The following is a 22164-nucleotide window of genomic DNA, read 5'->3' on the forward strand; positions in this document are numbered from 1 at the left end:
GACCTAAGATCCCACAAGCGACAAGGCGTGGCCAAAAACAAAAAAGAAAAAATATTAGCAATTGAAAGTCATTTATTGAAAGAGGACTCATATCACCTCTTCCTAGAGTTACTTGATTAACAATTAATTTTCGGGACTTCCCTAACAGTCCAGTGGTTAAGACTCCTCACTTCCATTACAGGGGATATGGGTTCAATCCATGGTGGGGGAATGAAGATCCCACATGCCACGTGATACAGCCAAAACAACAAACAAAACAGCAACAAAACAAAACAAGACCTGACTAATTTGCCATTTCGTGTATACTTGAATGCAGGAAACATTCACTATATTGCAGTTATGCCATAATCCAGACTTTTTGGAATTCAGAATGTGCTGTTCTCAGCTATACCAGGAGTGACTGGATTGTTCTAGAAGCTTGGCCCCCTCCTGCTTGTCTGAACCCAGTGTCCCAGAACTTGGGACTTCAGAGATGGCTTTACCATTGCCCTTGTTCTGCAGATGACAACCCTGAGACCAGCTGGTGTGATGGAGCTGGCCTCGTCCTAGTGGGGTGTGGACAAGCCCCAAGCTAAGCTAAGCCTCCTGTCATCAGGAAGGGGCTCGTGTGGGCTCTTTTTGTCTCTCTGGGCCTCAGGTCTCTGGGCCAGCTGATCCTCTGCTCTGAATTAGAGCTCTAGTGGCAGCTATCTCAGGGGTACAGCCGCCCCAAGAGGAGAAAAGGGGCCTGAGAAAACCAGCCTGTGTATCTGATGAGTCATCAGTGTTGCCTGGCAGGGGACTTTGGTGGAACTCTTAAGGCTAACCCCACCACCACCCCAGAAGGGGTGTCTGGGGCTCTGTTTAGAGATCTCTGCTCCCTTACTCCTGGCATCAGAGCCCCACCCCCCTGGCTGATGCACCTGTGTCAGGGTCCTGATGGTCCTCAGAGCTGGGCAGTGTGTGCAGACATCGCCAAGGGCGGTGCAGCCCGTAGGCCACCCCAATAGCGGGGGCACCATCTTCCTTCTTGATCCACTGCTGTTTTCTCCCTTGGCAAAACCAAAGCCAAATGTGGGTGTGAGGGGGCAAGGGAGCCACTGACCCAAGTCAGCAGAGGGCACAGAACACAGTGGGGAAGATTGGGGTGGATCCTGGGGGGCCAGCAGGGGACATCCAGCATTGTTCTATTTTTCAGACACTCCCTCCTTTCCTTCATAGACCCACGAGTCTTCAGGCTTGGGAGGAATCACAGACATCATCTAATCCAACTCTGTCTCCTACCTGTCGTGGGGCTCCCCTGTTCAACATTCTTGGCAATCTTCCTTGTCTAGTCTTATCTCTGCTTGATTACCACCAGTGACAGGAAACTCCCTGCCTGTACAGACAGCCCATTCTCTTTCCTTCCCTACAATTTTCAATCAGCTCCAACTGTTAGCATGCTCCCACTCCTCACCCAACTCCCGCTGACCCCAAAACTCTCTCTAGAGCCTCTGCCCACAGTCTTTGCTTTCTGTCCTTCCCAGATGTCAGCCCTTCTCCGGCACATTCTCGACACATCTATTGTGTAATAGCTGCCCTGGAGAACAGGAGTTGGTGTCGGAAGAGCTTCTGCCACCCCAGCCCCCTGCCCTCTGGGCTCTGCTGTCTTTGCAGACAGGGACCCTGCAGATCAACAGTGTCTTCACCATCATCCCTGCCATCCTGATGGGAGTCAGCAAAGTGGCCCGAGCTTTCAAGATGATCATCTTTTCTCAAGCAGTGCTGGGAGTCTGTGCAGGTACCTCCAGTGATGGCTAAAGCCCTAGGCCCATTCTCAGGGTCATCCATGGAAGAAGGTACCACTAGTCCTTTCTCCTCTGAGATGAGCTGAAGATCTCTGGACAAATTTCCAGTTCCCAGGGAAGGCAGTTGATGGACACAGCTCAGGTCAGAAGCCTGCCAGGCTCACTCAGGCATGACCATTGGTGGCATCACTCTCAGTGAATGTGGTTCTTTTGCTATGACTGCATCTGTCAATGGTGTGGGAGGATGAGTGGAGATCTCCCAAAACAGAGATAAGGGGCAGCTTCCAGAAACATCCAAGGCTGTATAGGTAACCCAGATGGTGCTCAAGGAAGGTGTCAGAAAGAGGTGGCATCCAGCCTTCGGGGACTCAGGGACGCTCCGCAGGAGACAGAGTGATGCCCAGCACAGGCAGGAACCATGGTTTGTGTTGCTTTCGGAAGTGCTGCTCTGCCCACAGTTTTCCTCCAGGATTGCTGTTTCGCTCTTGTTGGGCCCTCGGTGAATGGCAGTGATAATCCCTGCATGCAGGGTTCTGGGGAGGATGGAAGGGACACGTGCAAAGTGACAGTACAGTGCCTGGCATGATGATGGTGATGGAGATGGTGATGCCTGGATGACGGCGCTGACGTGGCTGCTGCTGGTGGGGATGGAGTGGGATGATAACAGCATTAGAACAAGAAGGAAGTGAGGCAGGCTGCCAGGCTGGAGCTTGGTGCAAGCTCAGAATATTCGAGAAGGAATAGGCTGAGCAGGAGGTACATGTCAGTGCAAAAGGAAGTGTATGGAGTGAATAAGACCCTTATGCTGGAAGGCCAGGTTCTGGGTCGTTTTGGTGTGAACTGAAGCTGCAGATTATAGGAGGGGGCTAGTTTAAAATGTAGGTCTTATTATTTGGGGGGGTTGTGAGATGGTTGCCACTGAAAAGACAGTTTGTTGCTCACTGCTTCTGAGGGAGAGAGGGGCACACAGGGCCCCATGGAGAAGCACCTGGGGTCGGGGGTCAGGAGGTAGTGGGTTGGCACCTGGGCAAAAGCCTTTATGGTTGTTTCCGTGGGAAGGAACAGGCAAGGTAGGATAAGCAGGTTTAGGACTGGCTAGTACTTCAGAGATTTCCAAGGCATCAGTGCTGGGCTGTTCCTGGTTGTCTGGTACCTGCCCTGGGTGATCAGGCAGAGGGCACGGGCTGGGGCTGGGAGTGGCGGCGAGAGCCTGATGGAGCGGAGGGGGGTGCTCTGGGTTGGTGTCACGTGAAAGGTGCACACACAGGTTGAGTTGTTTGCTGTCTCTAGAAACTGGCTAACGGTAGGAGGGCAGTCCCTCCAGCGTCAGCAAGGCCCTCAGACGCCAAAGCTTCAGACGCGGAAACTAGAAAACTTAGTAATTACGGTGGGGCGGGGCACGGAGCTGAGATCCGGGGTCTGTGGATGCCAGAGACAGGGAAGGTGCCGAGTCTATGCCACCGACGTCAAGTTCACGTGGACCTCTGTCCCACCGAGCAAGCAGCAGGGGAGAGAGGGCACTTAAGGAAGGGCTGAGGAGGGAATGGGAGGGCCCAATAATTTGGGGCGCCCTCCGCCCCCACCCGGTGCCATCACCGCCCTCTCTTCCCTTGCAAACCGGCACTGGCGAGCGACCAGAGCGGCGGCGCCTCCTGCTGGTCGGCCACGGCATGTGCAGTGTGGCACAACCGACAGCCCACACTCCACAACTAAGACTCGACACAGCCAAAGATTAAAAGATAACATAACCCCCCAGGTTAAAAAAGAAATTAAAATTTTTTTAAAAATTAAGGGGAAATTCCCGGGCGGTCCAGTGATTACAGCTCGGCACTCTCACCACCAGAGCCTGGGTTTGATCCCTGGTCAGGGAACTAAGATCCTGCAAGCAGTGCAGTCAATATAATAAACAAATAAACCCCAGTTATAAACGGGGCAGAGCTCTTATGTGAAATTCTACCACGTGTCAAGATGTATGCCAGTCTCTAATTTATAAATATCTTGGAGCCCAGATCAGAAAGAAGTGGGGAAAGAAACAGTGAGAAACTATGGAGTAACTGGGAATAGTATCAGAGTCAGAATAAAATGGAGCTTCTCAGGTGACACTAGTGGTAAAGAACCCACCTGCCAACTCGGGAAATGTAAGAGATGCCGGTTCAATCCCTGGGTCAGGAAGTTCCCCTGGAGAAGGGCTTCCAAGCAAGAAATATATCACTTTATCATTTTCTTAGCATATGTTTATTACCCGTGTTCTACAAAAGTTTTGAAGATACACAGGATGGCCATTGTATGAAATATTCTGAAAACGGCATTTTATAGATCCTTGGCTGCTTCTCCCTGTCATTGCTTTTGCAGTAATTGAGCCTTTACAAGGAAAACTACACACAGGGCTTCCCTCGTGGTCCAGGGGTAAGTGGAGGTCCACTGCCAATGGAGGAGACATGGGTTTGATGCCTGGTCTGGGAAGATCCCACATGCCGTGGAGCAATGAAGCCTGTGCAGCACAACTATTGAACCTGTGCCCTAGAGCCTGGGAGCCACAACTGTTGAGCCCACATGCCACAACCACCGAAGCTTCCACCCTAGAGCCCATGCCCCACAACAAGAGAAGCCGTTGCAAGAAGAAACCCACCCATGGCAAACAGAGAGTAGCCCCTGCTCACCACAACTAGAGACAAGCCCAAGCAAAGCAATGAAGACCCAGCACTGTCAAAAATAAAAAAATAAATAAAAACCTAAAAACCCTCTTGAAAGCTGTGCACAGTTGGAGTGAGTTTGGTTTTTGTTTTTAAAAACTATATACAGTTCCTCCTTGACTTACAATAGGGTTACATCCCAATAAACCCATGATTTGTTGTTGTTCAGTTGCTAAGTCATATCTGACTCTTTGGGATCCCATGGACTGCAGCTCACCAGGCTCCCCTGTCCTTCACTATCTCCTAGAGTTTGCTCAGATTCATGTCCATTGACTCAGTGATGCCATCCAACCATCTCATCCTCTGCCACCCCCTTCTCCTCCTGCCTTCAATCTTTCCCAGCATCAGGGTCTTTTCCCGTGAGTTGGCTCTTCACATCAGGTGGCCAAAGTATTGGAGAAACCCATCATAAGTTGATAATATTGTAAATCAAAAATACATTTAACACCCAACTTACTAAACATCATCGCTTAGCCCAACCTACTTTTAATGTGGTCAGAAAACACATTCATCTACAGTAGGGCAAAATCACTTAACGTAAAGCCTATTTTATAATGAAGTGTTGATTGTCCCATGTAAGGTGTTGAATATTGTTCGTGAAGTGAAAAATAGAGTGATTGTCACTGACCCTGGTGAGCACGTGGCTGCCAGGAGCTGCCTAGTATCACAAGAGAGGATCGTACTGCTTGTCGATAGACCAGGGAAAAGATCAAAATTCAAAGTACAGTTTCTAGTGAATGTGTATCATTTCCCACCATTGTAAAGTCGAAAAATTGCAAGTCGAACCTGCTCAAGTCAGGGAACTCTATTTGAAAACACAATCATACTGAGAGAGTCAATTCTTAGGTAGGTTGATAAGAAGTCTCGGGTCCCCCAGGAGGAGAAAGGGGTATGGAGATCTTCAGGAGGAGAAAAGGACAAACTCTTTTTCTACATTCCTTCATTTTAGTCACATAAAATGTTTCTCTTCTTTAAGCCCAGAGCTAAACAACTCCTCTTGCTCAAGGATATGTTTTTCCTTAAGCTCTGTACCAATGACTATATAACAAAAACGTATCCTGCCTGAAGACATGTTTCTCCTTAAGAATCTTCTGACTAATCTGGTCATCTTAAAGTATGTGTCGAGGGAGTGGGTCTGGTAAGACTTTTACAACCTTGAGACTTTCTTTTGATTGACTGTAATAATCAATTGAAAAAGTACATAACTCACTTGCTAAGACTAGTGAGTGGGAGCACTCTCTGTCCCCCTTCTGATGTCTATGTCAGAATCTTTCTCTGTCCCTTTTTATACTTTATTTTTTTTTTGTCTTTCCATCATATTTTATTCTCTTTAAAAAAATTTTTAATTGGAGGCTAATTACTTTACAGTATTGTAGTGGGTTTTGCCATACATTAACATGAATCAGCCATGGGTGTACACATGTTCCCCATCCTGACCCTCCCTCCTCATCCCATCCCCCTGGGTCATCCCAGTGCACCAGCCCTGAGCACCCTGTCTCATGCATCGAACCTGGACTAGTGATCTGTTTCACATGTGATAATATACATGTTTCAATGCTATTCTCTCAAATCATCCCACACTCGCCTTCTCCCACAGAGTCCAAAACTCTGTTCTATAGATCTGTGTCTCTTTTGCTGTCTCGCATATAGGGTCATCATTACCATCTTTCTAAATTCCATATATATGCATTAGTATACTGTATTGGTGTTTTTCTTTCTGACTTGTATAATAGTCTCCAGTATCACCCACCTCATTAGAACTGATTCAAATGTATTCTTTTTAATGGCTGAGTAATATTCCATTCAGAGAAGGCAATGGCACCCCACTCCAGTACTCTTGCCTGGAAAATCCCATGGATGGAGGAGCCTGGTGGGCTACAGTCCATGGGGTCACACAGAGTTGGACACGGCTGAAGCGACTTAGCAGCAATACTCCATTGTGTCTATGTACCACAGCTTTCTTATCCATTCATGTGCTGATGGACATCTAGGTTGCTTCCATGTCCTGGCTATTGTAAACAGTGTTGCCATGAACACTGGGTACACGTGTCTCCTTCAATTCTGGTTTCCTCGGTGTGTGCGCCCAGAAGTGGGATTGCTGGGTCATATGGCAGTTCTATTTCCAGTTTTTAGGCATCTCCGCACTGCTCTCCATAGCGGCTATACCAGCGACCACATGTGTCAGACCCTTTTTATACTTTAATAAATCTCTGCTATACAAAAGCTCTTGAGTTATCAAGCCTGATCCCTGGTCCCAAAGCTAAATCTTTCTCTTCAGAGATCATGAATCTGACACCGTTCACCATAAACCATCAACGTGTGAGGATAAGAATGTGTCCAGGAATTATTCCCGTAATTCAGAGACAATGCTACATGCTTTGCCTTTTTTCCAAGCCGTCCTCTCCATCATGACTTCCTCCTTGATTCCTGGGTGTGTGCAAAGACCTTCAGGTGGACGAAGCCTGTTTGTGTTCACTGAACAGCAGGGCCTGTGGAGGAACAGGTGAGGTGGAAGGTGAAGATGAAGCTGGCAAGGAATATACTAGTTACAGTCCTGCTTCGGTTTAATCAGTGTTTCCCTCTTGGTGGGGGGTGGGGCACATCTTATGGCCTGTGGGATATTCCCCCGCCAGGGATTGAAGCTGTGTCCCCTGCCCTGGAAGTTTGGAGTCCTCACCACTGGACCAGCAGGGAAGTCCCAAAGCATCCTTTTTAAAGACTTTTTTTTCTCATTTTAAAACGAGTCTAAGTTCCTAGTAAAACATTTAGGGACTTTAGACAAGTGAAAAGAAGTAAATAAAATGGGACATTATCTACAGAGATAATTGCCAGCTGCTTTTGGAACCCTCAGTGGCGTCCCCTGAGTCTTTTCTCTTACTCTCTCCAACTCATCATCCAGTCCTGTTGGTTCTGCCTGAAAACATATCCAGCAGCTGTCCAAATGGCACCAGACCCAGGATGGCCCCTGCAGTCTCAGCCAACTCTTTTGCTTCAAGTCTTGAAATGGATGACATCCTGCCCGCCTGCTTTCTCCCTCTTCTGCCTGAATCAGAGCCTCTGCTCAGCAGCCCTGCTGGCTCTTCATCCCCAGGTCATCCATTCCAGGAAGCTGCCCCTCCCTCAGCTCATCCCCCATGTTGCAGCCCAGAGACAGCTTCATGGAAGGAGCTGTTCCCAGTCCACCTCCATTGCCAGCTCTGTGCCAACCCCACCCTTGCAGCCTTTTTCATACTTTTAGTGAAAGAGTTACCTGCTTGGTTAGTTGGGTTGCAGTCTATTCACCCTGAGTGAGTGCCATCTGTTGCCCTAGTAGTGGGGAGCTGGAAGAGATGGGGGTCTCTCTCCTGGTCCAATGGCTTCTAGAAGGATCCTGTCAGATAGGGCAGAGTCCCGGTCCCAGCTCCGTGCCTGCTGATCGTCTGACTTGAGCCTGCTTGACCCCCTGAGGGATCCAGTGTCCTCTTGGTCTGTGTTCAGGCTCTCTGTGCTCTGATTTCACGACTGCAGGATTGAAACAATAATACCCTCACTCAGAGGGGGCCGAGAACACGTTGATGTCTGTGTGCTTAGTCGCTCAGTCACGTCTGACTCTTTGCGACCCTGTAAGGAGGTAGACCTGACTGTAGCCCTTCAGGTCTTCTGTCCATGGGATTCCCCAGGCAAGAATACTGGAGCAGGTGCTACTTCCTGCTCCAGGGCATCTTCCCCACCCAGGCATCGAACTCGTGTCTCTTGCATCTCCTTCATGTGCAGGCAGATTCTTTACTACGAGTGCCACCTAGGCAGCCCCGATGTTTGTGAAGGGCCGAGAATAAAATGGTCGGCATTCCTCCTGTTCTCTCAAACAGGTATGGCTCCTGGAGGTCCCTGTTGACTAGAATGCTAGGTATCACTCACACTGTTGCTCTCAGAGCCCTGGAGGCCCACGCAGGTGCTCAGAAATCCACGTGTGGCTCCTTCCTGCAGCAGGAAGGTGGGGCCCGCAAGTGCGCAAGTGTCTTCTGAACATGGGGCTCTTAGCCTCAAGCTCTCAGGCACAGACAGCCCTTCCTCTCCCCGCAAAGCTGTCTTATCTCGGTGTCATCTGCATCTTCACCTACATCTGGGCATTGCATGGGGGCATCAGGCCCAGTGAGGACCTGCTGCCCCGCAGCCCTCCAGGGCCCTGCAGCCCTCCAGGGCCCAGCACAGAGGAGGTGTCTGGTATTTGCTGAGTGAATGAATGCTCATGACTGGCGATACTATCATATCCTCCACCTTCTCCCCTGTTCCTATACGAGCCCCACCCTCACTGGAATTCTCAGTTCTGTTTACCTTTTTCTTGAAAGGACATTCCAGCTCACATTCACTCATTCAACAAATGTTTCCTAAGTGTTAGCCAGTACCATGACCAGACTGGAGCCGCCCCATCTCCTGTGACTCCCATGGTGCTGAGCTTCAGGTCCAGTGCCCAACAAGGAGGTGAACCTCTGCAAAGAGGGAGCTCGTGCCAGCCAGATGCCACTGGGGGACCCTCGGTTCACATCCAAACAGTCTACACGTTCATATTCGCCTCTGCCCACACAAGGCTCAGTTGTCTTTGTGGCCTCCAGTTACAGTTCCTCGTTGATTCAGCCCTGGGTCCATAAGCTGGCAGCCTTGGGCCTTCACCTCCACCTACCTTGTGGGCAGACTCTAGAAACCCCCTCCTCTCTGTGTGTCCTCCTGAGAATCAGATACAGTTCTCGTCCCCTCTGATTCCTAAGATTAAAATATTCCCTGCAGAATCTTGGTTCCGAAAGAGCTGTCCATAAACCAAAATCAAGGTACTGATCCACAGAACGCTCAGATGGAACGCCTGCTTAGTCTGCACTGCACCAGGCAGCTGTGACCAAGACCAACAGAGTCGAGTTCAAGGATATCCAAGTGGGATTTTGAGTTTCCCTAGTGGTTCAGAAGGTAAAGAATCTGCCTGCAATGCAGGAGAGCTGGGTTCAATCTCTGGGTTGGGAAGATCCCCTGAAGAAGGGAATGGCAACCCACTACAGTGTTCTGGCGGAGAGTTTCATGGACTATATAGTCCATGGGTTCGCAAAGAGTCGGACACGACTGTGCGACTTTGACTTTCACATTCCCCCTTCTGTGTTGGCGAATTTCAAAATAATTCCAACACGGGAGAGAATGGCATTGGTGTGACCTTGATGCCCTCAGAGGCTCAGTTTGGAGCTCAGTGGTGAGTGTACCCAGAAGTCGGGCAGGGCGGGGTGGGGGGGCGGTGGCAGGGAGTGGGGAGGTGCTGGCGAATAGAAGCAGGGGGCTGAGAGACGGGAGCTCCCTCCCTCGGCCATCCAGAACACTGTGCACCCCTCGAGGGCCCTCCGCACCCCTCTGCTCCACTGGTCCAGCTCCCTGAGGTGCCGCCCCCTCCAAGCTCTTCCTGTAGCCCTCGCCAGCCTCCTACCTTCATAGTGGATGGGGGGCTGCAGGGGCTCACCACCTTCATTGTGGGCTTCGTGTTCCAGTCTGTCCAGGTGAGTGCAAGCATCTTGCAGGGAGCACGGGGGTGAGGGACACAGCCCCTTGCCCCGACTCCCTGCTCCACCTGGCCCCTGCCTCTAGGCAGATGGGACTCCAGGAATAGGCAGGGGGTCCCCCTTCTACTAAAAGCATCTGTTAATTTGACAAGAGAGGGGGCAGCTCTCCAAGGTCCATAAAACAAAGGTGGCGCCATCTCAGTCAAACCTACTCATTTCCCACCTACTGAAGGAGCTTAGGCACTCAGACCATGAAGGGTTAAGGATGTAGGGGCTCTGGTCTGCCAAGTTCAAGCAAGCTAGAGCCAGGGGGCATCCCCCACCTCCCACCCCCACCCCCAATTCTGAGAGTGTGCAGTCCGATCTAGAGGTCATACTGTTCATACTGTCCCCGTTGTCACAAGGCTGAGTCCTTTCTGACATGAGGCAGGATCTAATTTTCTACCTATTTCACTCCCAGGGAGTAAAGTAAAACGGGCCACCGAGAGACTCCTGTGCGACTCACATAGGCCTCACCTGGCGCTGGCCCTGGAATGTCTTTCTTCCTCCAGCCCCACCTGTTTTCTTGTCTTTGGCCCAGGAAGTCACTGGTGCCTACAGTCTCATTATCTCTGCAGAAATCTGCCTCCTCACTGCTGTTTACATCTATGTGGTCATTCCTGAGACCAAGGGCCGAATATTTGTGGAGATAAACAGAATTTTTGCCAAGAGAAACAGAGCGGAGGTCCCAGAGGAGGAAGAAGTCGCAGATGCTGAGCCTCATGTACCACCTCTGTCGGCCACGGAGACTTCCTTTTGTGGCTGTGCACATCCCCAGGGGCTAAATTCAAGACTTCCTTCTTTGAGGAAGGGACTCCCTGCCCCAGGCCTCAAGAGAGGGGAACCACTGAGGAATTTCTGAGCCCCTAGTGGTGGCTAGAAGATTTTGGAAAGTTTGGTCCCTGATTTAGTTGAGAAGCACTTAGCTTCCAATGCTCACCTGGGGAGGAATGACCTGGAAGGACAGGCAGGTATGTGAGTATTAATTAGCAAGAACAGACTCACTGATTCTACATCAGCATCAAAACTCAAATGATGGAGGCCCGGGTTCAAACCCTGGACAGGGAACTGGATCCCACATACCGCAGCTAAGAGTTCGCATGCCTCACCTAAAGACCCCGAACGTTGAAACTAAGATCGAGTGCAGCCAAATAAATAAATATTAACATATAAACTTTTTTTTAAAGTGATAGATGGATGAATTATTTTTTTTTTTCTTTTTGGCTGGGCTGGGTCTTCATCACTTTTAAAAACCGCTGTGTGGTTTTTTTGTTGTGGTGGTGGTGGTGGTGAGTGGGGGCTGCTCTTTGTTACTGGGAGTGGTGGCCTCTCCTGTTTCAGAGCACAGGCTCTAGAGCTCGCGCTCTGTAGTTGTGGTGCATGGTTTTAGTCGTTCCTGCAACACGTGGAATCCTGCTGGACCAGGGACTGAACTCATGTCCTCACTGGCAGGCAGATTCCCATCCACTGAGCCAACAAGGGAAGTCCTGGATGCCCTTTTTTAACGTATAACTTTTCAACTTCAGTGTTTGATATGGATGTCTAAATCCTGATCAAAATTTTAAAAATTTAGAGAATTCAGTCAGAATTTAGGGAATTCCTCCAAATTCAGTCAGTGGGAGAATCAAGGAACCAGGTGGGATTGACTGGTTTAATCTCCGTGCTGTCCAAGGGACACTCAACAGTCTTCTCCAATACCGCATCCCCAAACCATCCACCCCCACCCCTCAGTCTGTGGAAAAATTGTCTTCCGTGAAACCAGTGCCTGGTGTCAAAAAGGTTGGAGACTGCTGCTTTAAAAGCCTTTCACCTCCTTTCAGTAATGTCCTTGCAGTGAACATTTAATTGGGAAAAGCTGTCTTGGCCACTGGGCTCATACTTCATTCATTCAGCAGGTCCTAGTTTTGTCCCGCCACATGCCAGGCACTGATGTGGATGCTGAGATGGAGCAGTGAGCCCACATGGCCATCGCCTTCTGGAACTCATAGTGGACACCTGTTGTCCTTTACTAGGATAGGGTGAGGTTGTTTCTTTTTAATTGGAGGATAATTGCTTTACAATGTTGTGTTGGTTTCTGCCATACACCAGTGTTCATTGCAGCACTATTTACAACGGCTTGAGTTTTAAAACGGGAAACTTTTATAAAGACAAAATAGTTCGACAATAATATATATTAACTTAATAGATCAATAATTCTTCACAGGACAAGCATTTGGCTTCCCTGGTGGTCCAGTGGTTAAGAATCCTCCTGCCAATGCAGGAGACACGGTTTGATCCCTGGTCCAGGAAGATCCCACATGCCACGGAGCAACTAAGCCCGTGCGCCACCACTACTGAGTCTGCGCTCTGGAGTCTGCACTCTGGAGCCCTTCTCCACCACAAGAGAAGCCGCTGCAATGAGAAGCCTGGGCACCACAACTAGAGAGTAGCCCCCGCTAATCACAACTGAGAAATCCCTCTCCCAGCAACCAAGACCCAGTGCAGCCACAAATAAAGTTGAAAAAAAAAATAGCACACTCCATTGTAAGTGGAACATAATAATCCCATAATCCTTTGATTTGGGTGGTTTTGGCCCCTCCTGTGCCTCTGTGCCTTCAAGGGGGAACATGTCACTTCCGCCTCTGGACAGCCGGAGCTGCAGGGCTATGGGGCCCTCCTGCAGAGGTCAGTGGAGGATGGACACCAAGCCTTCCCCAGGCCCAGGGAGCTGACTTTCTCCTTTGCATCACCATCCCTGCCCTGCCTCCTCCCCTATCCTGCAGCCTTTGAAGACCTTGATAGAAACACTGCTCTTCTAGCCTCCTTTTGGTAGCAGACCAAGTGCAACTGGGATCACATCATTGTTCTATGACTTTCAGAAAGAGCCAGCATCCGTTACATAGAGCCCTTGAGGTAGAACCGCTTTCCCGCTTTCCACACTAAGTGTTTTCCTAATGACACTGTCCTGGTCACTTACTGCTTGTTCTCGGGGCAGCTGACCTGGGACATAGGCCCGTGTATCCTCCTGGGGTCACAGGCCTCACACCTCCCTGGCGCCTGCACCACAGGCCTGGATCCTCTAGGACCTAGGGATGAGCCTGCCTGACATAAACATGGACACACCCTGTCCCGTGTGCGCACTTCACACTGATCAGTTTATTCTGGTATGACTGACTTCAATGCTCTGCTCCAGGCACCGTGATTATCCCCACTTTGTGCAGAAAAACACTGATGTGTTGCAGCCGCCCGAGGAAGGCCCGAGACTTGGACCCAGCCTGTTGCATCTCTATCCAAGCTTATAACCACCCTGAGGACCTCCACATTAGCTTGTTTGTGTCCTTCTCACCGATTTGAAAGGTTTTGGGGGGAGACTGGTGTGGGGACTACCGGGGAGGGGCCTTGGGGCTCGGCCCTAATCTGGGCTGTGTTGCCACTGTGCTAAGCTCGAGAAAAGTCCATCCAGCACTGCCTGTCCCGGCCCTATGCTTTAGAGGGTCCCCTTGGGCTTCTCTGGTGGCTTAGATGGTAAAGAATCTGCTTGCAATGCAGGAGACTTGGTTTCAGTCCCCAGGTTGGGAAGATCCCCTGGAGAAGGGAATGGCTACCCACTCCAGTATTCTTACCTGGAGAATCCCATGGACAGAGCAGTATGGGGTCGCAAAGAGTCAGACAGGACTGAGGGACTAACACACGTGGATCCTTGCCAGGGCCCAAGTAGAGTGTCTGCCTACTGCCCGCCCCTCTTCTAGTTGCTGCTGCAGCTGCACAGGACCCTGACAGCCACCAGTGTGTGTATGCACTCCCGGACCCAGGCTGGTCACGGGGCCTGACAGCCACCAGTGTGTGTATGCACTCCCGGACCCAGGCTGGTCACGGGGCCCTGTCTGCTAGTGGGGTGTCTGGGTGATATTTGGCCACGTGGGCCGATGTTTGCAGGTTGGTGCCCAGGCCTCCTGATGCAGGAAGGAGCTGGCTGTTCTGGTGCTATGGTGTGTGATTTTAGTCACTCAGTCGTGTCTGACTCTTTGCGACCCCATGGACTGTAGACTACCAGGCTCCTCCATCCACCGGATTTTCCAGGCAAGAGTACTGGAGTGGGTTGCCTTTTCCTTCTCCAGAGGATCTTCCCAAGCCAGGGATTGAACCCGGGTCTCCCACATTGTAGGCAGATGCTTTACCGTCTGAGCCACCAGGGAAGTGAGAGTGCTATAGCGTCCTAGTCTCCGAGAAGCCTGGCAATTCTGAGTGAGAACCCAGCCTCCGAGCGCTTGGGAGGATGTGTGTGTCCAGGTGGGAGGCCAGGACAGCTCCTATGTCCCCTTTCCTGGGCTTGGGCAGAGCAGAGCTGGGTTGGGAGCTTTGAGGACTCCAGCCCCCCTGTTCTCCAGGGACCCTGTCTGCTGCAGGCTTGGGAGAGTACTGGCCTTGTGTGCACAGCATCCTGGTCGCTTCACCCTTGTTGGCTTTGCTGGGAGCTGGGTCTGACCTCACCGCGGCCTGTTTGCTCCTTACTCCTCAGCTGGGGGGTTCCGCTGGCCATCACCGTGGCAGCTGTGGCTCTGAAGAAGATCGGCTACGACGCCTCGGACGTGTCGGTGGGCTGGTGCTGGATCAACCTGGAGGCGGAGGACCGGGTGCTGTGGATGCTGCTGACCGGGAAGCTGTGGGAGCTGCTGGCCTACGTCACTCTGCCCGTGCTCTACCTCCTCATCCGGAAGCACATCCGCCGGGCGGTAGGTGTCCCCGGGGGGCCCGCCCAGAGCTCTGTGTGGCCAGTGTGTCCCCGGGACGGAGTCGGCCGTCTCAGGGGAAGGACGAGCGACCGGCGAGAGTGAGGGAGGGCTTGTTCTGTCACTCACCGTGACGCATGCCGAATTTCATCAGCACTGTTGCTTGTCTGGTTTGATAATTACACAGCCCCGTCGGGGCGGGTCCTTTTATTCCTTCGTTTGTGGATGAGGAAACAAGGCTCACCAAGGTTAAGGGGCTCCCCAGACTCCCAGTGAGTGTCTGGAATTAAGGAGGCTTAAAAGAGCTCAGCCTGCGGTCTGGGCCATGGCTCTCTACTGCCTCCTCCTGGACAGACCCATGCAGTTGTTTAACCGTGAAAGGAACCTGGATGAAAGATGCTTGCGTGCACTAGCCTAATAAGAATTGACCTGGCAGGGCCACAGACTTTCCTAATCAGTGATACAAGTAATTCACTTCTTATTTTTGGTGAGTAAAATATCCTAAGTGGCAGGTTTTTCGGGCTCTCGGGAATTCAATAGACTGGGCTGATCAGAAGTCTACTAGACTTCTGGCCAGAAATTCTCAGAAAGAATGCTTTCCCTCTGATAATCTGAGCAAATTGTTCCTTGTGCTGGACTACCAGTTCGTTTCTGCAGATGTAAAGCACAGGCTTTCTCCTAGCCACGTACAAGTCGTTGTTGTGACTGTTTAGTCACTAAGTTGTGTCTGACTCTTTTGCAACTGTAGCCCGCCAGGCTCCTCTGTCCATGGGATTTCCCAGGTAAGAATCCTGGAGTGGGTTGCCATTCCTTTCTCCGGGCGATCTTCCCAACCCAGGGATCAAAACCACATCTGCACTGGCAGATGGATTCTTTACTGCTGACCCACCAGGGAAGCCAGCCATGTGCAAACTGCTATCCCAGAAATGTTCTGATTAGCCCATCCATTGATCTGCTCAAGCATTCATTCAGTGTATTTTTATTGACCATCTACTATGCATGAAAGTTCTGTGTGGCAATGGGAGTTTCTAATGAGAATTCAAGCATGGTTCCTGCACTCTTAGGAGGAGGCAGAGGTGCAGTTCCGATGGAAGATAAAATATGGCACCTGGCTGGAGTGGTAACAGGGTGAAAGCTCTGCGGACAGGATTCCAGCTCATCCTGCTGATGTGGTGCCTGTCCTTCTGTTTTGCTCTGTGTTTTCAAGGCTGAAATTGTAGGAGAGAGTGTCCCCGTCTTTCGAGTGTGCTGCAGGCTCAGCGGCCATTTCCAAGTGTGTAAAGTGCTCCTCGCAGCTGTCTGAGACCTGATCCCCACCCTGTACTCCTGTCTGTTTCCTGAAACAAACACTTTGGGGTTTCCTTTTACTTGGAAATCTACCTGATTCTCACTCCTCCCTGCCGCCCTCTTGTGGCTTAACTTGGAGTCACTGACAGAGATGCTGGCAGGTGTACCAATGGGTCTGAGATCCTCTCTGTCTTTGAAGGGCATTTTAGTTGGTCTTCTGTCTGGGCTGGGGGTGCCCTTCTCACCTCCTCTTTCCTCCTGCCCTAGGAGGATTCCAGGGCTCCCAGATGGAAGTTCCCAGGAGCCCCACCAGGCTCTGCCCAGGACTCCCCCTGTCCCCCACCCCCACCCCCTGCCCCCCAGCTGCAGGTCTTGCCTATGTCTTTTTTTTTCTTTTTTTTTTGGCTGTTTGGCCACTTGATGCAAAGAGCTGTCTCATTTGAAAAGACCCTGATGTTGGGAAAGATTGAAGGCAGGAGGAGAAGGGGACAACAGAGGATGAGATGGTTAGATGGCATTACCGACTCAATGGACATGAGTTTGGGTAAACTCTGGGAGTTGGTGATGGACAGGGAGGCCTGGCATGCTGCGGTTCATGGGGTCACAAAGAGTCGGACCTGACTGAGCGACTGAACTGAACTGAACTGATGGGGCATGTATGTGGGACGGAGCTTGTGCAGAGACCCAGGGGTGGGGTGTGCCTGGCATGTTAGGAGGATTAGGAGGTCTGTGTGGCTGGAGCAGAATAAACATGAGGAATGTGGCAGGAATGAAATCAGGGAGAGCTAGAGTTGGGGACTTTTTAAGGAACAGACGAAACGAGGAATCGCGAAGAGCTTGGAGTGGAAGACTGGCTTGATCTGACTTAGGTTTGTTGTTGTTTTAATTTGTACAATGTTGTGTTGGTTTCTGCCATACAACAATGTGAGTTGGACATAATTGTACATGCATCCCCTCCCTCCATAGCCTCCGTAACTGCCCTCCCGTCCCCCTCCCTGCCCATCCCTCCAGGTCATCTCACAGCACCACAGTGGGCTCCCTGAGTTATACAGCAACTGCTCACCAGCCATCCGTCTTATGGGGGCTTCCCCTGGAGGCTCAGATGGTAAAGAATCTGCCTGCCATGCAGGAGACCTGGACCCCTGGATCAGGAAGATCCCCAGGAGAAGGGCATGGCTACCCACTCCAGTATTTTTGCCTTGGGAAATCCCATGGACAGAGGAGCCTGGTGGGCTACAGTCCATGGGGTCACAAAGAGTCAGATATGACCGAGTGACTAGCGCTTTTTTCTGTCTTATGTGTGATAGTGTATATATGTTGATGCTACTTTCTCCGTTTGCCCACTTTCTCCTTCCCTCACTGTGTCCACAAGCCTGTTCTCTGTATCTTCATCTCCACTGCTGCCCTGCAAATAGGCTCATCAGTACCATTTTTCTTGTTTCCATATATATATGTTAATATAGGACATTTGTTTTTCTCTTTCTGACTTACTTCAGTCGTGTAACAGGCTCTAGGTTCATCCACCTCACTAGAACTGACTCAGATGTGTTTTGTGGCTGAGTACTATTCCACTGTGTATATGTGCCCCGTCTTCTTTATCCATTCATCTTTCAGTGGGCATCTAGGTTGCTTCCGTGTCCTGGTGTTGTAAATAGTGCTGTAACGAACATTGGTTTTCAAGGAACCATACTGCATTTGTGTTGAGAGTGACACTGCAGTGGAGAGGGGATTGGGGTGGTGATGGAGGGAGACCAGTGAAGAGGCAGTGGCAACCGTCCAGCGAAGTGGTGGTGGTGCTTGGACCTGGCTGGTGGCAGTGACCGTGGACAGAACTTCCAGGTCTGGGTCCATTTTTGAAGGCAGAACCTGTGGGGCTTGCCTATGGGGCAGATGTGAGCTGTCGCACAGAGACAGGAACCAAAGGCCGCTCCCAAGCTCATGGCGCGGGCAGCTGGAAGGACAGGGCTGAGGTGGGAAGCAGGCAGCAGGCTTGGGGGTGAGATCAGGCATCTGCTTTGAACACGAGAAGCTTCTGACATGCTTTAGACATCCACATGAGGAGGTGGAATGGCCGGTGATGGATAAGACAGGCCAGAGATGGAACCTGGGCTGCCAGCGTCAGGCACTGCACACCTCACGCCCTCCCACTCCGGCCAGTCTGTCCCCAGGAGGTGCTCCTCTCACGTCTGCTCTCTGTCTTCCCCGCACAGCACGCGGAGCTCTCGGAGTACCGGCCCATCGTCTCCGAGGCACACCAGCTCCAGCACCGCACCTCCGTGGCGGATAAGAAGCTGGTGCTCATCCCACTCATCTTCATCTGCCTGCGGGTCTGGAGCACCGTGCGCTTCGTCCTGACCCTCTGTGGCTCCCCGGCGGTGCGGATGCCTGTGCTGGTGGTTTTGCACGTAGGTCTGCCCTCCCCTGCCTGGCCGGCCGCAGGGCCAGTGGGGCAGGCAGGCCCCAACGCTCCAGCCAGCATGGGCGGGTGGGGGGCCCTGCTCCCCTGCGTCCTTCTCCGTGCCCTGCCCAACAGGGAGGCTTGATGAGAGAAGGTGGAAGGTCAGCGTGGCTCCAGGGCCGCCCGTGGGTGTTGAGTTGCTGTCCCACGGCCTAGGAGTAACCCCAGGAAAGTGGACTGACCCTTAGCCCTTCCCAACCCAGAAGACTCGAGGCACGCCTTCAAGTTCAGGCCTGCCCGGTGCTCTGTCAGAGGTCCTGGTGGCCAGGGTCCCCACGGACCACCCCCCACGGGTGGAGGACAAGGTCCTGGGTCCCCTGCTCCTCCCTGTGTGTGTTGCTCAGGCCCGCGCAGCCCTGGCACTCACGCCGCTTCCTTTCTCCCCGCCAGGGCATCGGGAACACCTTCCAGGGAGGTGCCAACTGCGTCATGTTCGTCTTCTGCACGCGCGCCGTCAGGACCCGGCTCCTCTCCCTCTGCTGTGGCTGCTCCCTTCAGCCTCCCACGGCCGAGAGCCCGGCCGGCCCTCCCAAGGCCCCCGCGCCCTCCAAGACGGGCGAGTCTCAGAGGCCCAGGCGGACCCCAGACAAACTTCCCAGCAGCTGAGCTGCTCCCCTCCGGCTCCAGGCGTGGTGCGGCTGACCTGAGGCAGGCGGCTCCGAGTCCCCAGCAGGGACGTCAGGTGCCCTGTCAGCCTCCTGCCTTTGCAGCTCCTGACACCTCGTGGAGAGCAATGCAAACTCAGCTGTCTACCTCCTCGACCCTCAGGCACGTCCCCCACACCATGCGTCCCTCTGCACCGGGGGATTGTGTCAGCACGAGGGCTGCACTGAGATTCAGGGAAACCAGTGCTTCGTGAGCACTGCCAGGTCACCTTGGGAGTGACCCCAGGAGTCTGGGGTCCCTGACCACATGGCACTGTTTAAAGTCAGAGGGGCCCACACGGGTGGGAAAGGCACCAAGAGATACATGTACAATCGTGCACCCATCCTCAATAAACTGCCGGGGTGCCAAAGATGGGGCCCCCACCAAGACAATACACAGCAGATTCCTGGTTTGTCAGGGCGTCGGGATTCCCCTGAGAGCCTGGCTTTTCCTGGATGGCTTTGCTGGTCAACACAAGGTTCAGTTACCTTGAACTAGGGGACTCCCTAGTGACCAGCATGGGCACAGCTGCCCACAGCTGCTCAGGATGGCTGGTGGTCTCCAGGGCCTCCTGAACTGTGTCCATGGGCTCCCTGCCCTGATGAACATGGTGTGGCCAGGATCCAGACTCCTGCCTCTAAGAGACACTTAACGCTGGGGAAGGATTGGGCTTCCCTGGTGGCTCAGATTGTAAAGAATCTGCCTGCAATGCAGGAGACCCAGGGAGGGAGCCCTGGAGAATGGAATGGCTACCCACTCCAGTAATTCTTGCCTGGAGATTGCTGATTTATTCACTTCCTAGGTTAAGTTTTTACAGGAAAAGCAACCAAAGAGTTAGGGAATCACCCAAATACTGATTCCCCCCTGAAGGGGAAAGTTCGGGGAATTGACTGGGGGGCATGACACACGCATCCTGGGGTGATTTGAAAGAAAAAGGATTTAAGAGAAGCATCCGTATTTCTATCGTCTGTGACTCTTCCACCAACCCTTTCCTCTATAGGTCAGAAAACGGTTTCTCTGTTAAGTCACAGAAGCCACTGGCTAAGAAGGGAGGTGTACCTGTCCCTGGGACGGGGGGTGCGGGGCTTGAGGAGGAGGAGTCAAACTTAACTCAACAGGTGCTGCCCCTCCCATAGGTCCCACAAGCACTCTGTAACTGCAGTGATGTTCTGAACCCGTAAAATGGTTCTGGATTAAAATCAAAGCCACAGCCTACTGTTGATCCCTCTTTCACTCTCAAAAGCAAAATCTGTAACAGGAAGAGACTGAAAGGAAGAGTCCTCTACAGAACTAGGTCGAAAACGCTCTCGTTGGGTTTCCTTTTGAAAACAGATTTTATGAAAATCAGCAAGGGGTGAACATCCCTTCAGGATTCAGAGAAAGTTCTGGGCTGCTTGGCAGGAGCGCAGTCTGCTTTATAGAAATGGGCCCTGTCCGGGGAGTCGGGGTTCCCCTAAGAATGTTACAGCACATCTTGGGCGCCCAGATGGTAATCAGCCTCACATTAGCTTCCAGAATAGAGCAGAAATTCAGGAAGTTGCTGCTGCAAAGGAGAAAATCAGTCACGGCTGAGTTAGAGTATGAGCTCCCAGGGAGAATGATGCTAGACTACATCTTGTTCTCAAGGGGGCCCCAGAGGCCTTGGATCAGATGGTGCAACACCGCTGCCTGACCTGGGTTTCCCAGACCAGACGCAGCCGGGAAACACCTGCAGAGGGAGTCAGGGCACAGAGAAGAGCACCTCTGCTGTGCTGTCTGCTCTTCTGAAAACCACCCCAAAGATGCACCTATTTCCATTCCCTCCCTCTGCTCCCCACCCCATCTCTGTGAAAGTGTTCCTGTGAGGGGAACAGGGGTGGGCAGGGGAGGCACTCATCCCTGTGCTGGCAAACAGCAGCATCTCCTCTTTCTCACTCAGGTCAGTCTAGCTGGGCGGGTGGAGTTCAGAGCAGTAGAAAAAGTGGAATAAAGCCCCTTTCCGAACTCTAGGAGGGGTTCCTGCCTCGTATCAGAGCAAGACAGAAGTGCGTTCCTCCTGTGGGTTCTCTCTGTGTGTCAGTGTACTTAAAGATTATACACCCGCATTCCCTGGGCACCGCTGTATGACCTCAGTCTGCACAGGGGCTATGGGCTCAGCCCCGAGCCCCTCTCTTCTCAGGCACTTTTTGAACCTTGGTCTTTTTCTCAGGTTTACTAAGCACTTTCTGGCTCTCTATACTTCCGAGCTTCTGAATCGTGTCTGTTTTTGTTCTGTGTGTGTGTATGTGTTTGTTTGTTAATAAAGATTATGACTAGAGTCTCGGTTGAGGGTGCAGACAGAGCTCTGCATGCGTCCATGGCAAGAGAAAGAGCATTTTTGCAGACTTCCTGTAGTGGCATAATGACACTGAGAGAGGCTTTCTGGCATGTGCAAAGTTGTCATGGAAACCCTGACTGGGTCCAGGCCAAAGCGGCTATTTTAAATAAAACAGTTTTCTTTTGTGTGTTTGGTAAACTGATTGCCATTGATGTGGGTGGAGCTGGGCAGGGTGGCTCAGACTGATCTGTGCTGTGAGGGCATGTTCAGCAGCTTCCACATTGTTGGGCCCTGGAAACAACGTCTGGGTCCCATCTGTGGGCAAAAGCAGTCAAGTTGGAGGCCACTTGGTTGGCATAGCCAGCTGCTCCTGAGTTTGCCTGATAGAGAGAGACAGCGATGTCAGTGGTGGTTGGGGGACAGGGGTAGTGGTGTTTAGAATACAGATTCCCAGGCCCCATCCCATCTGAGGATCAACAGATCCAAGTTTCAAGGGCTCACAGCTTGAGGCTAAACTCTCCTGAGCCACTGCAGACACTGAGCCACCACCCCTGTCTCCCTGCATGATTTTATCATGACACTCAGTGACCCACTGCAGTGGCTGCTAAGGTTCCCTGGTGGCTGGGGACTGCTGGAGCACGAGGGCTCTCAGCCTTCCAAAACCACCCATCAGAGCCCACTGTCTCACTCTGGGCAGACCCTCACAGCCCATGCAGCCCTGCCTTCAGTATTTTTTTTTTTTTTACTGCTATATCTTG

General features: G+C 51.8%; 1 protein-coding gene across 1 annotated transcript; it reads left to right on the forward strand.

The window, feature by feature from the left end:
- The first annotated feature begins 918 nt into the window (after window positions 1–918).
- On the forward strand, window positions 919–21604 carry LOC101118767 (uncharacterized). The gene is made up of 7 exons (XM_027976072.3): window positions 919–972; window positions 1636–1759; window positions 9791–9969; window positions 10553–10735; window positions 14211–14723; window positions 18218–18412; window positions 18856–21604. Exons 1-7 carry the CDS (start codon window positions 919–921, stop codon window positions 19069–19071), a joined length of 1464 nt encoding a protein of 487 aa, XP_027831873.2. The 3' UTR covers window positions 19072–21604.
- Window positions 21605–22164: the final 560 nt, after the last annotated feature.

Source organism: Ovis aries, chromosome 12 (assembly GCF_016772045.2).
Source record: "Ovis aries strain OAR_USU_Benz2616 breed Rambouillet chromosome 12, ARS-UI_Ramb_v3.0, whole genome shotgun sequence".
NCBI classification, from domain to species: Eukaryota; Metazoa; Chordata; class Mammalia; order Artiodactyla; family Bovidae; genus Ovis; species Ovis aries.

Coding starts and splice junctions, on each gene's coding strand:
- LOC101118767 (XM_027976072.3), top strand. CDS start 919: ATGGTCCTCAGAGCTGGGCAGTGTGTGCAGACATCGCCAAGGGCGGTG. Junction 9,970..10,552: donor TCGTGTTCCAGTCTGTCCAG/GTGAGTGCAAGC, acceptor TCTTTGGCCCAG/GAAGTCACTGGTGCCTACAG. Junction 18,413..18,855: donor CTGTGCTGGTGGTTTTGCAC/GTAGGTCTGCCC, acceptor TCTCCCCGCCAG/GGCATCGGGAACACCTTCCA.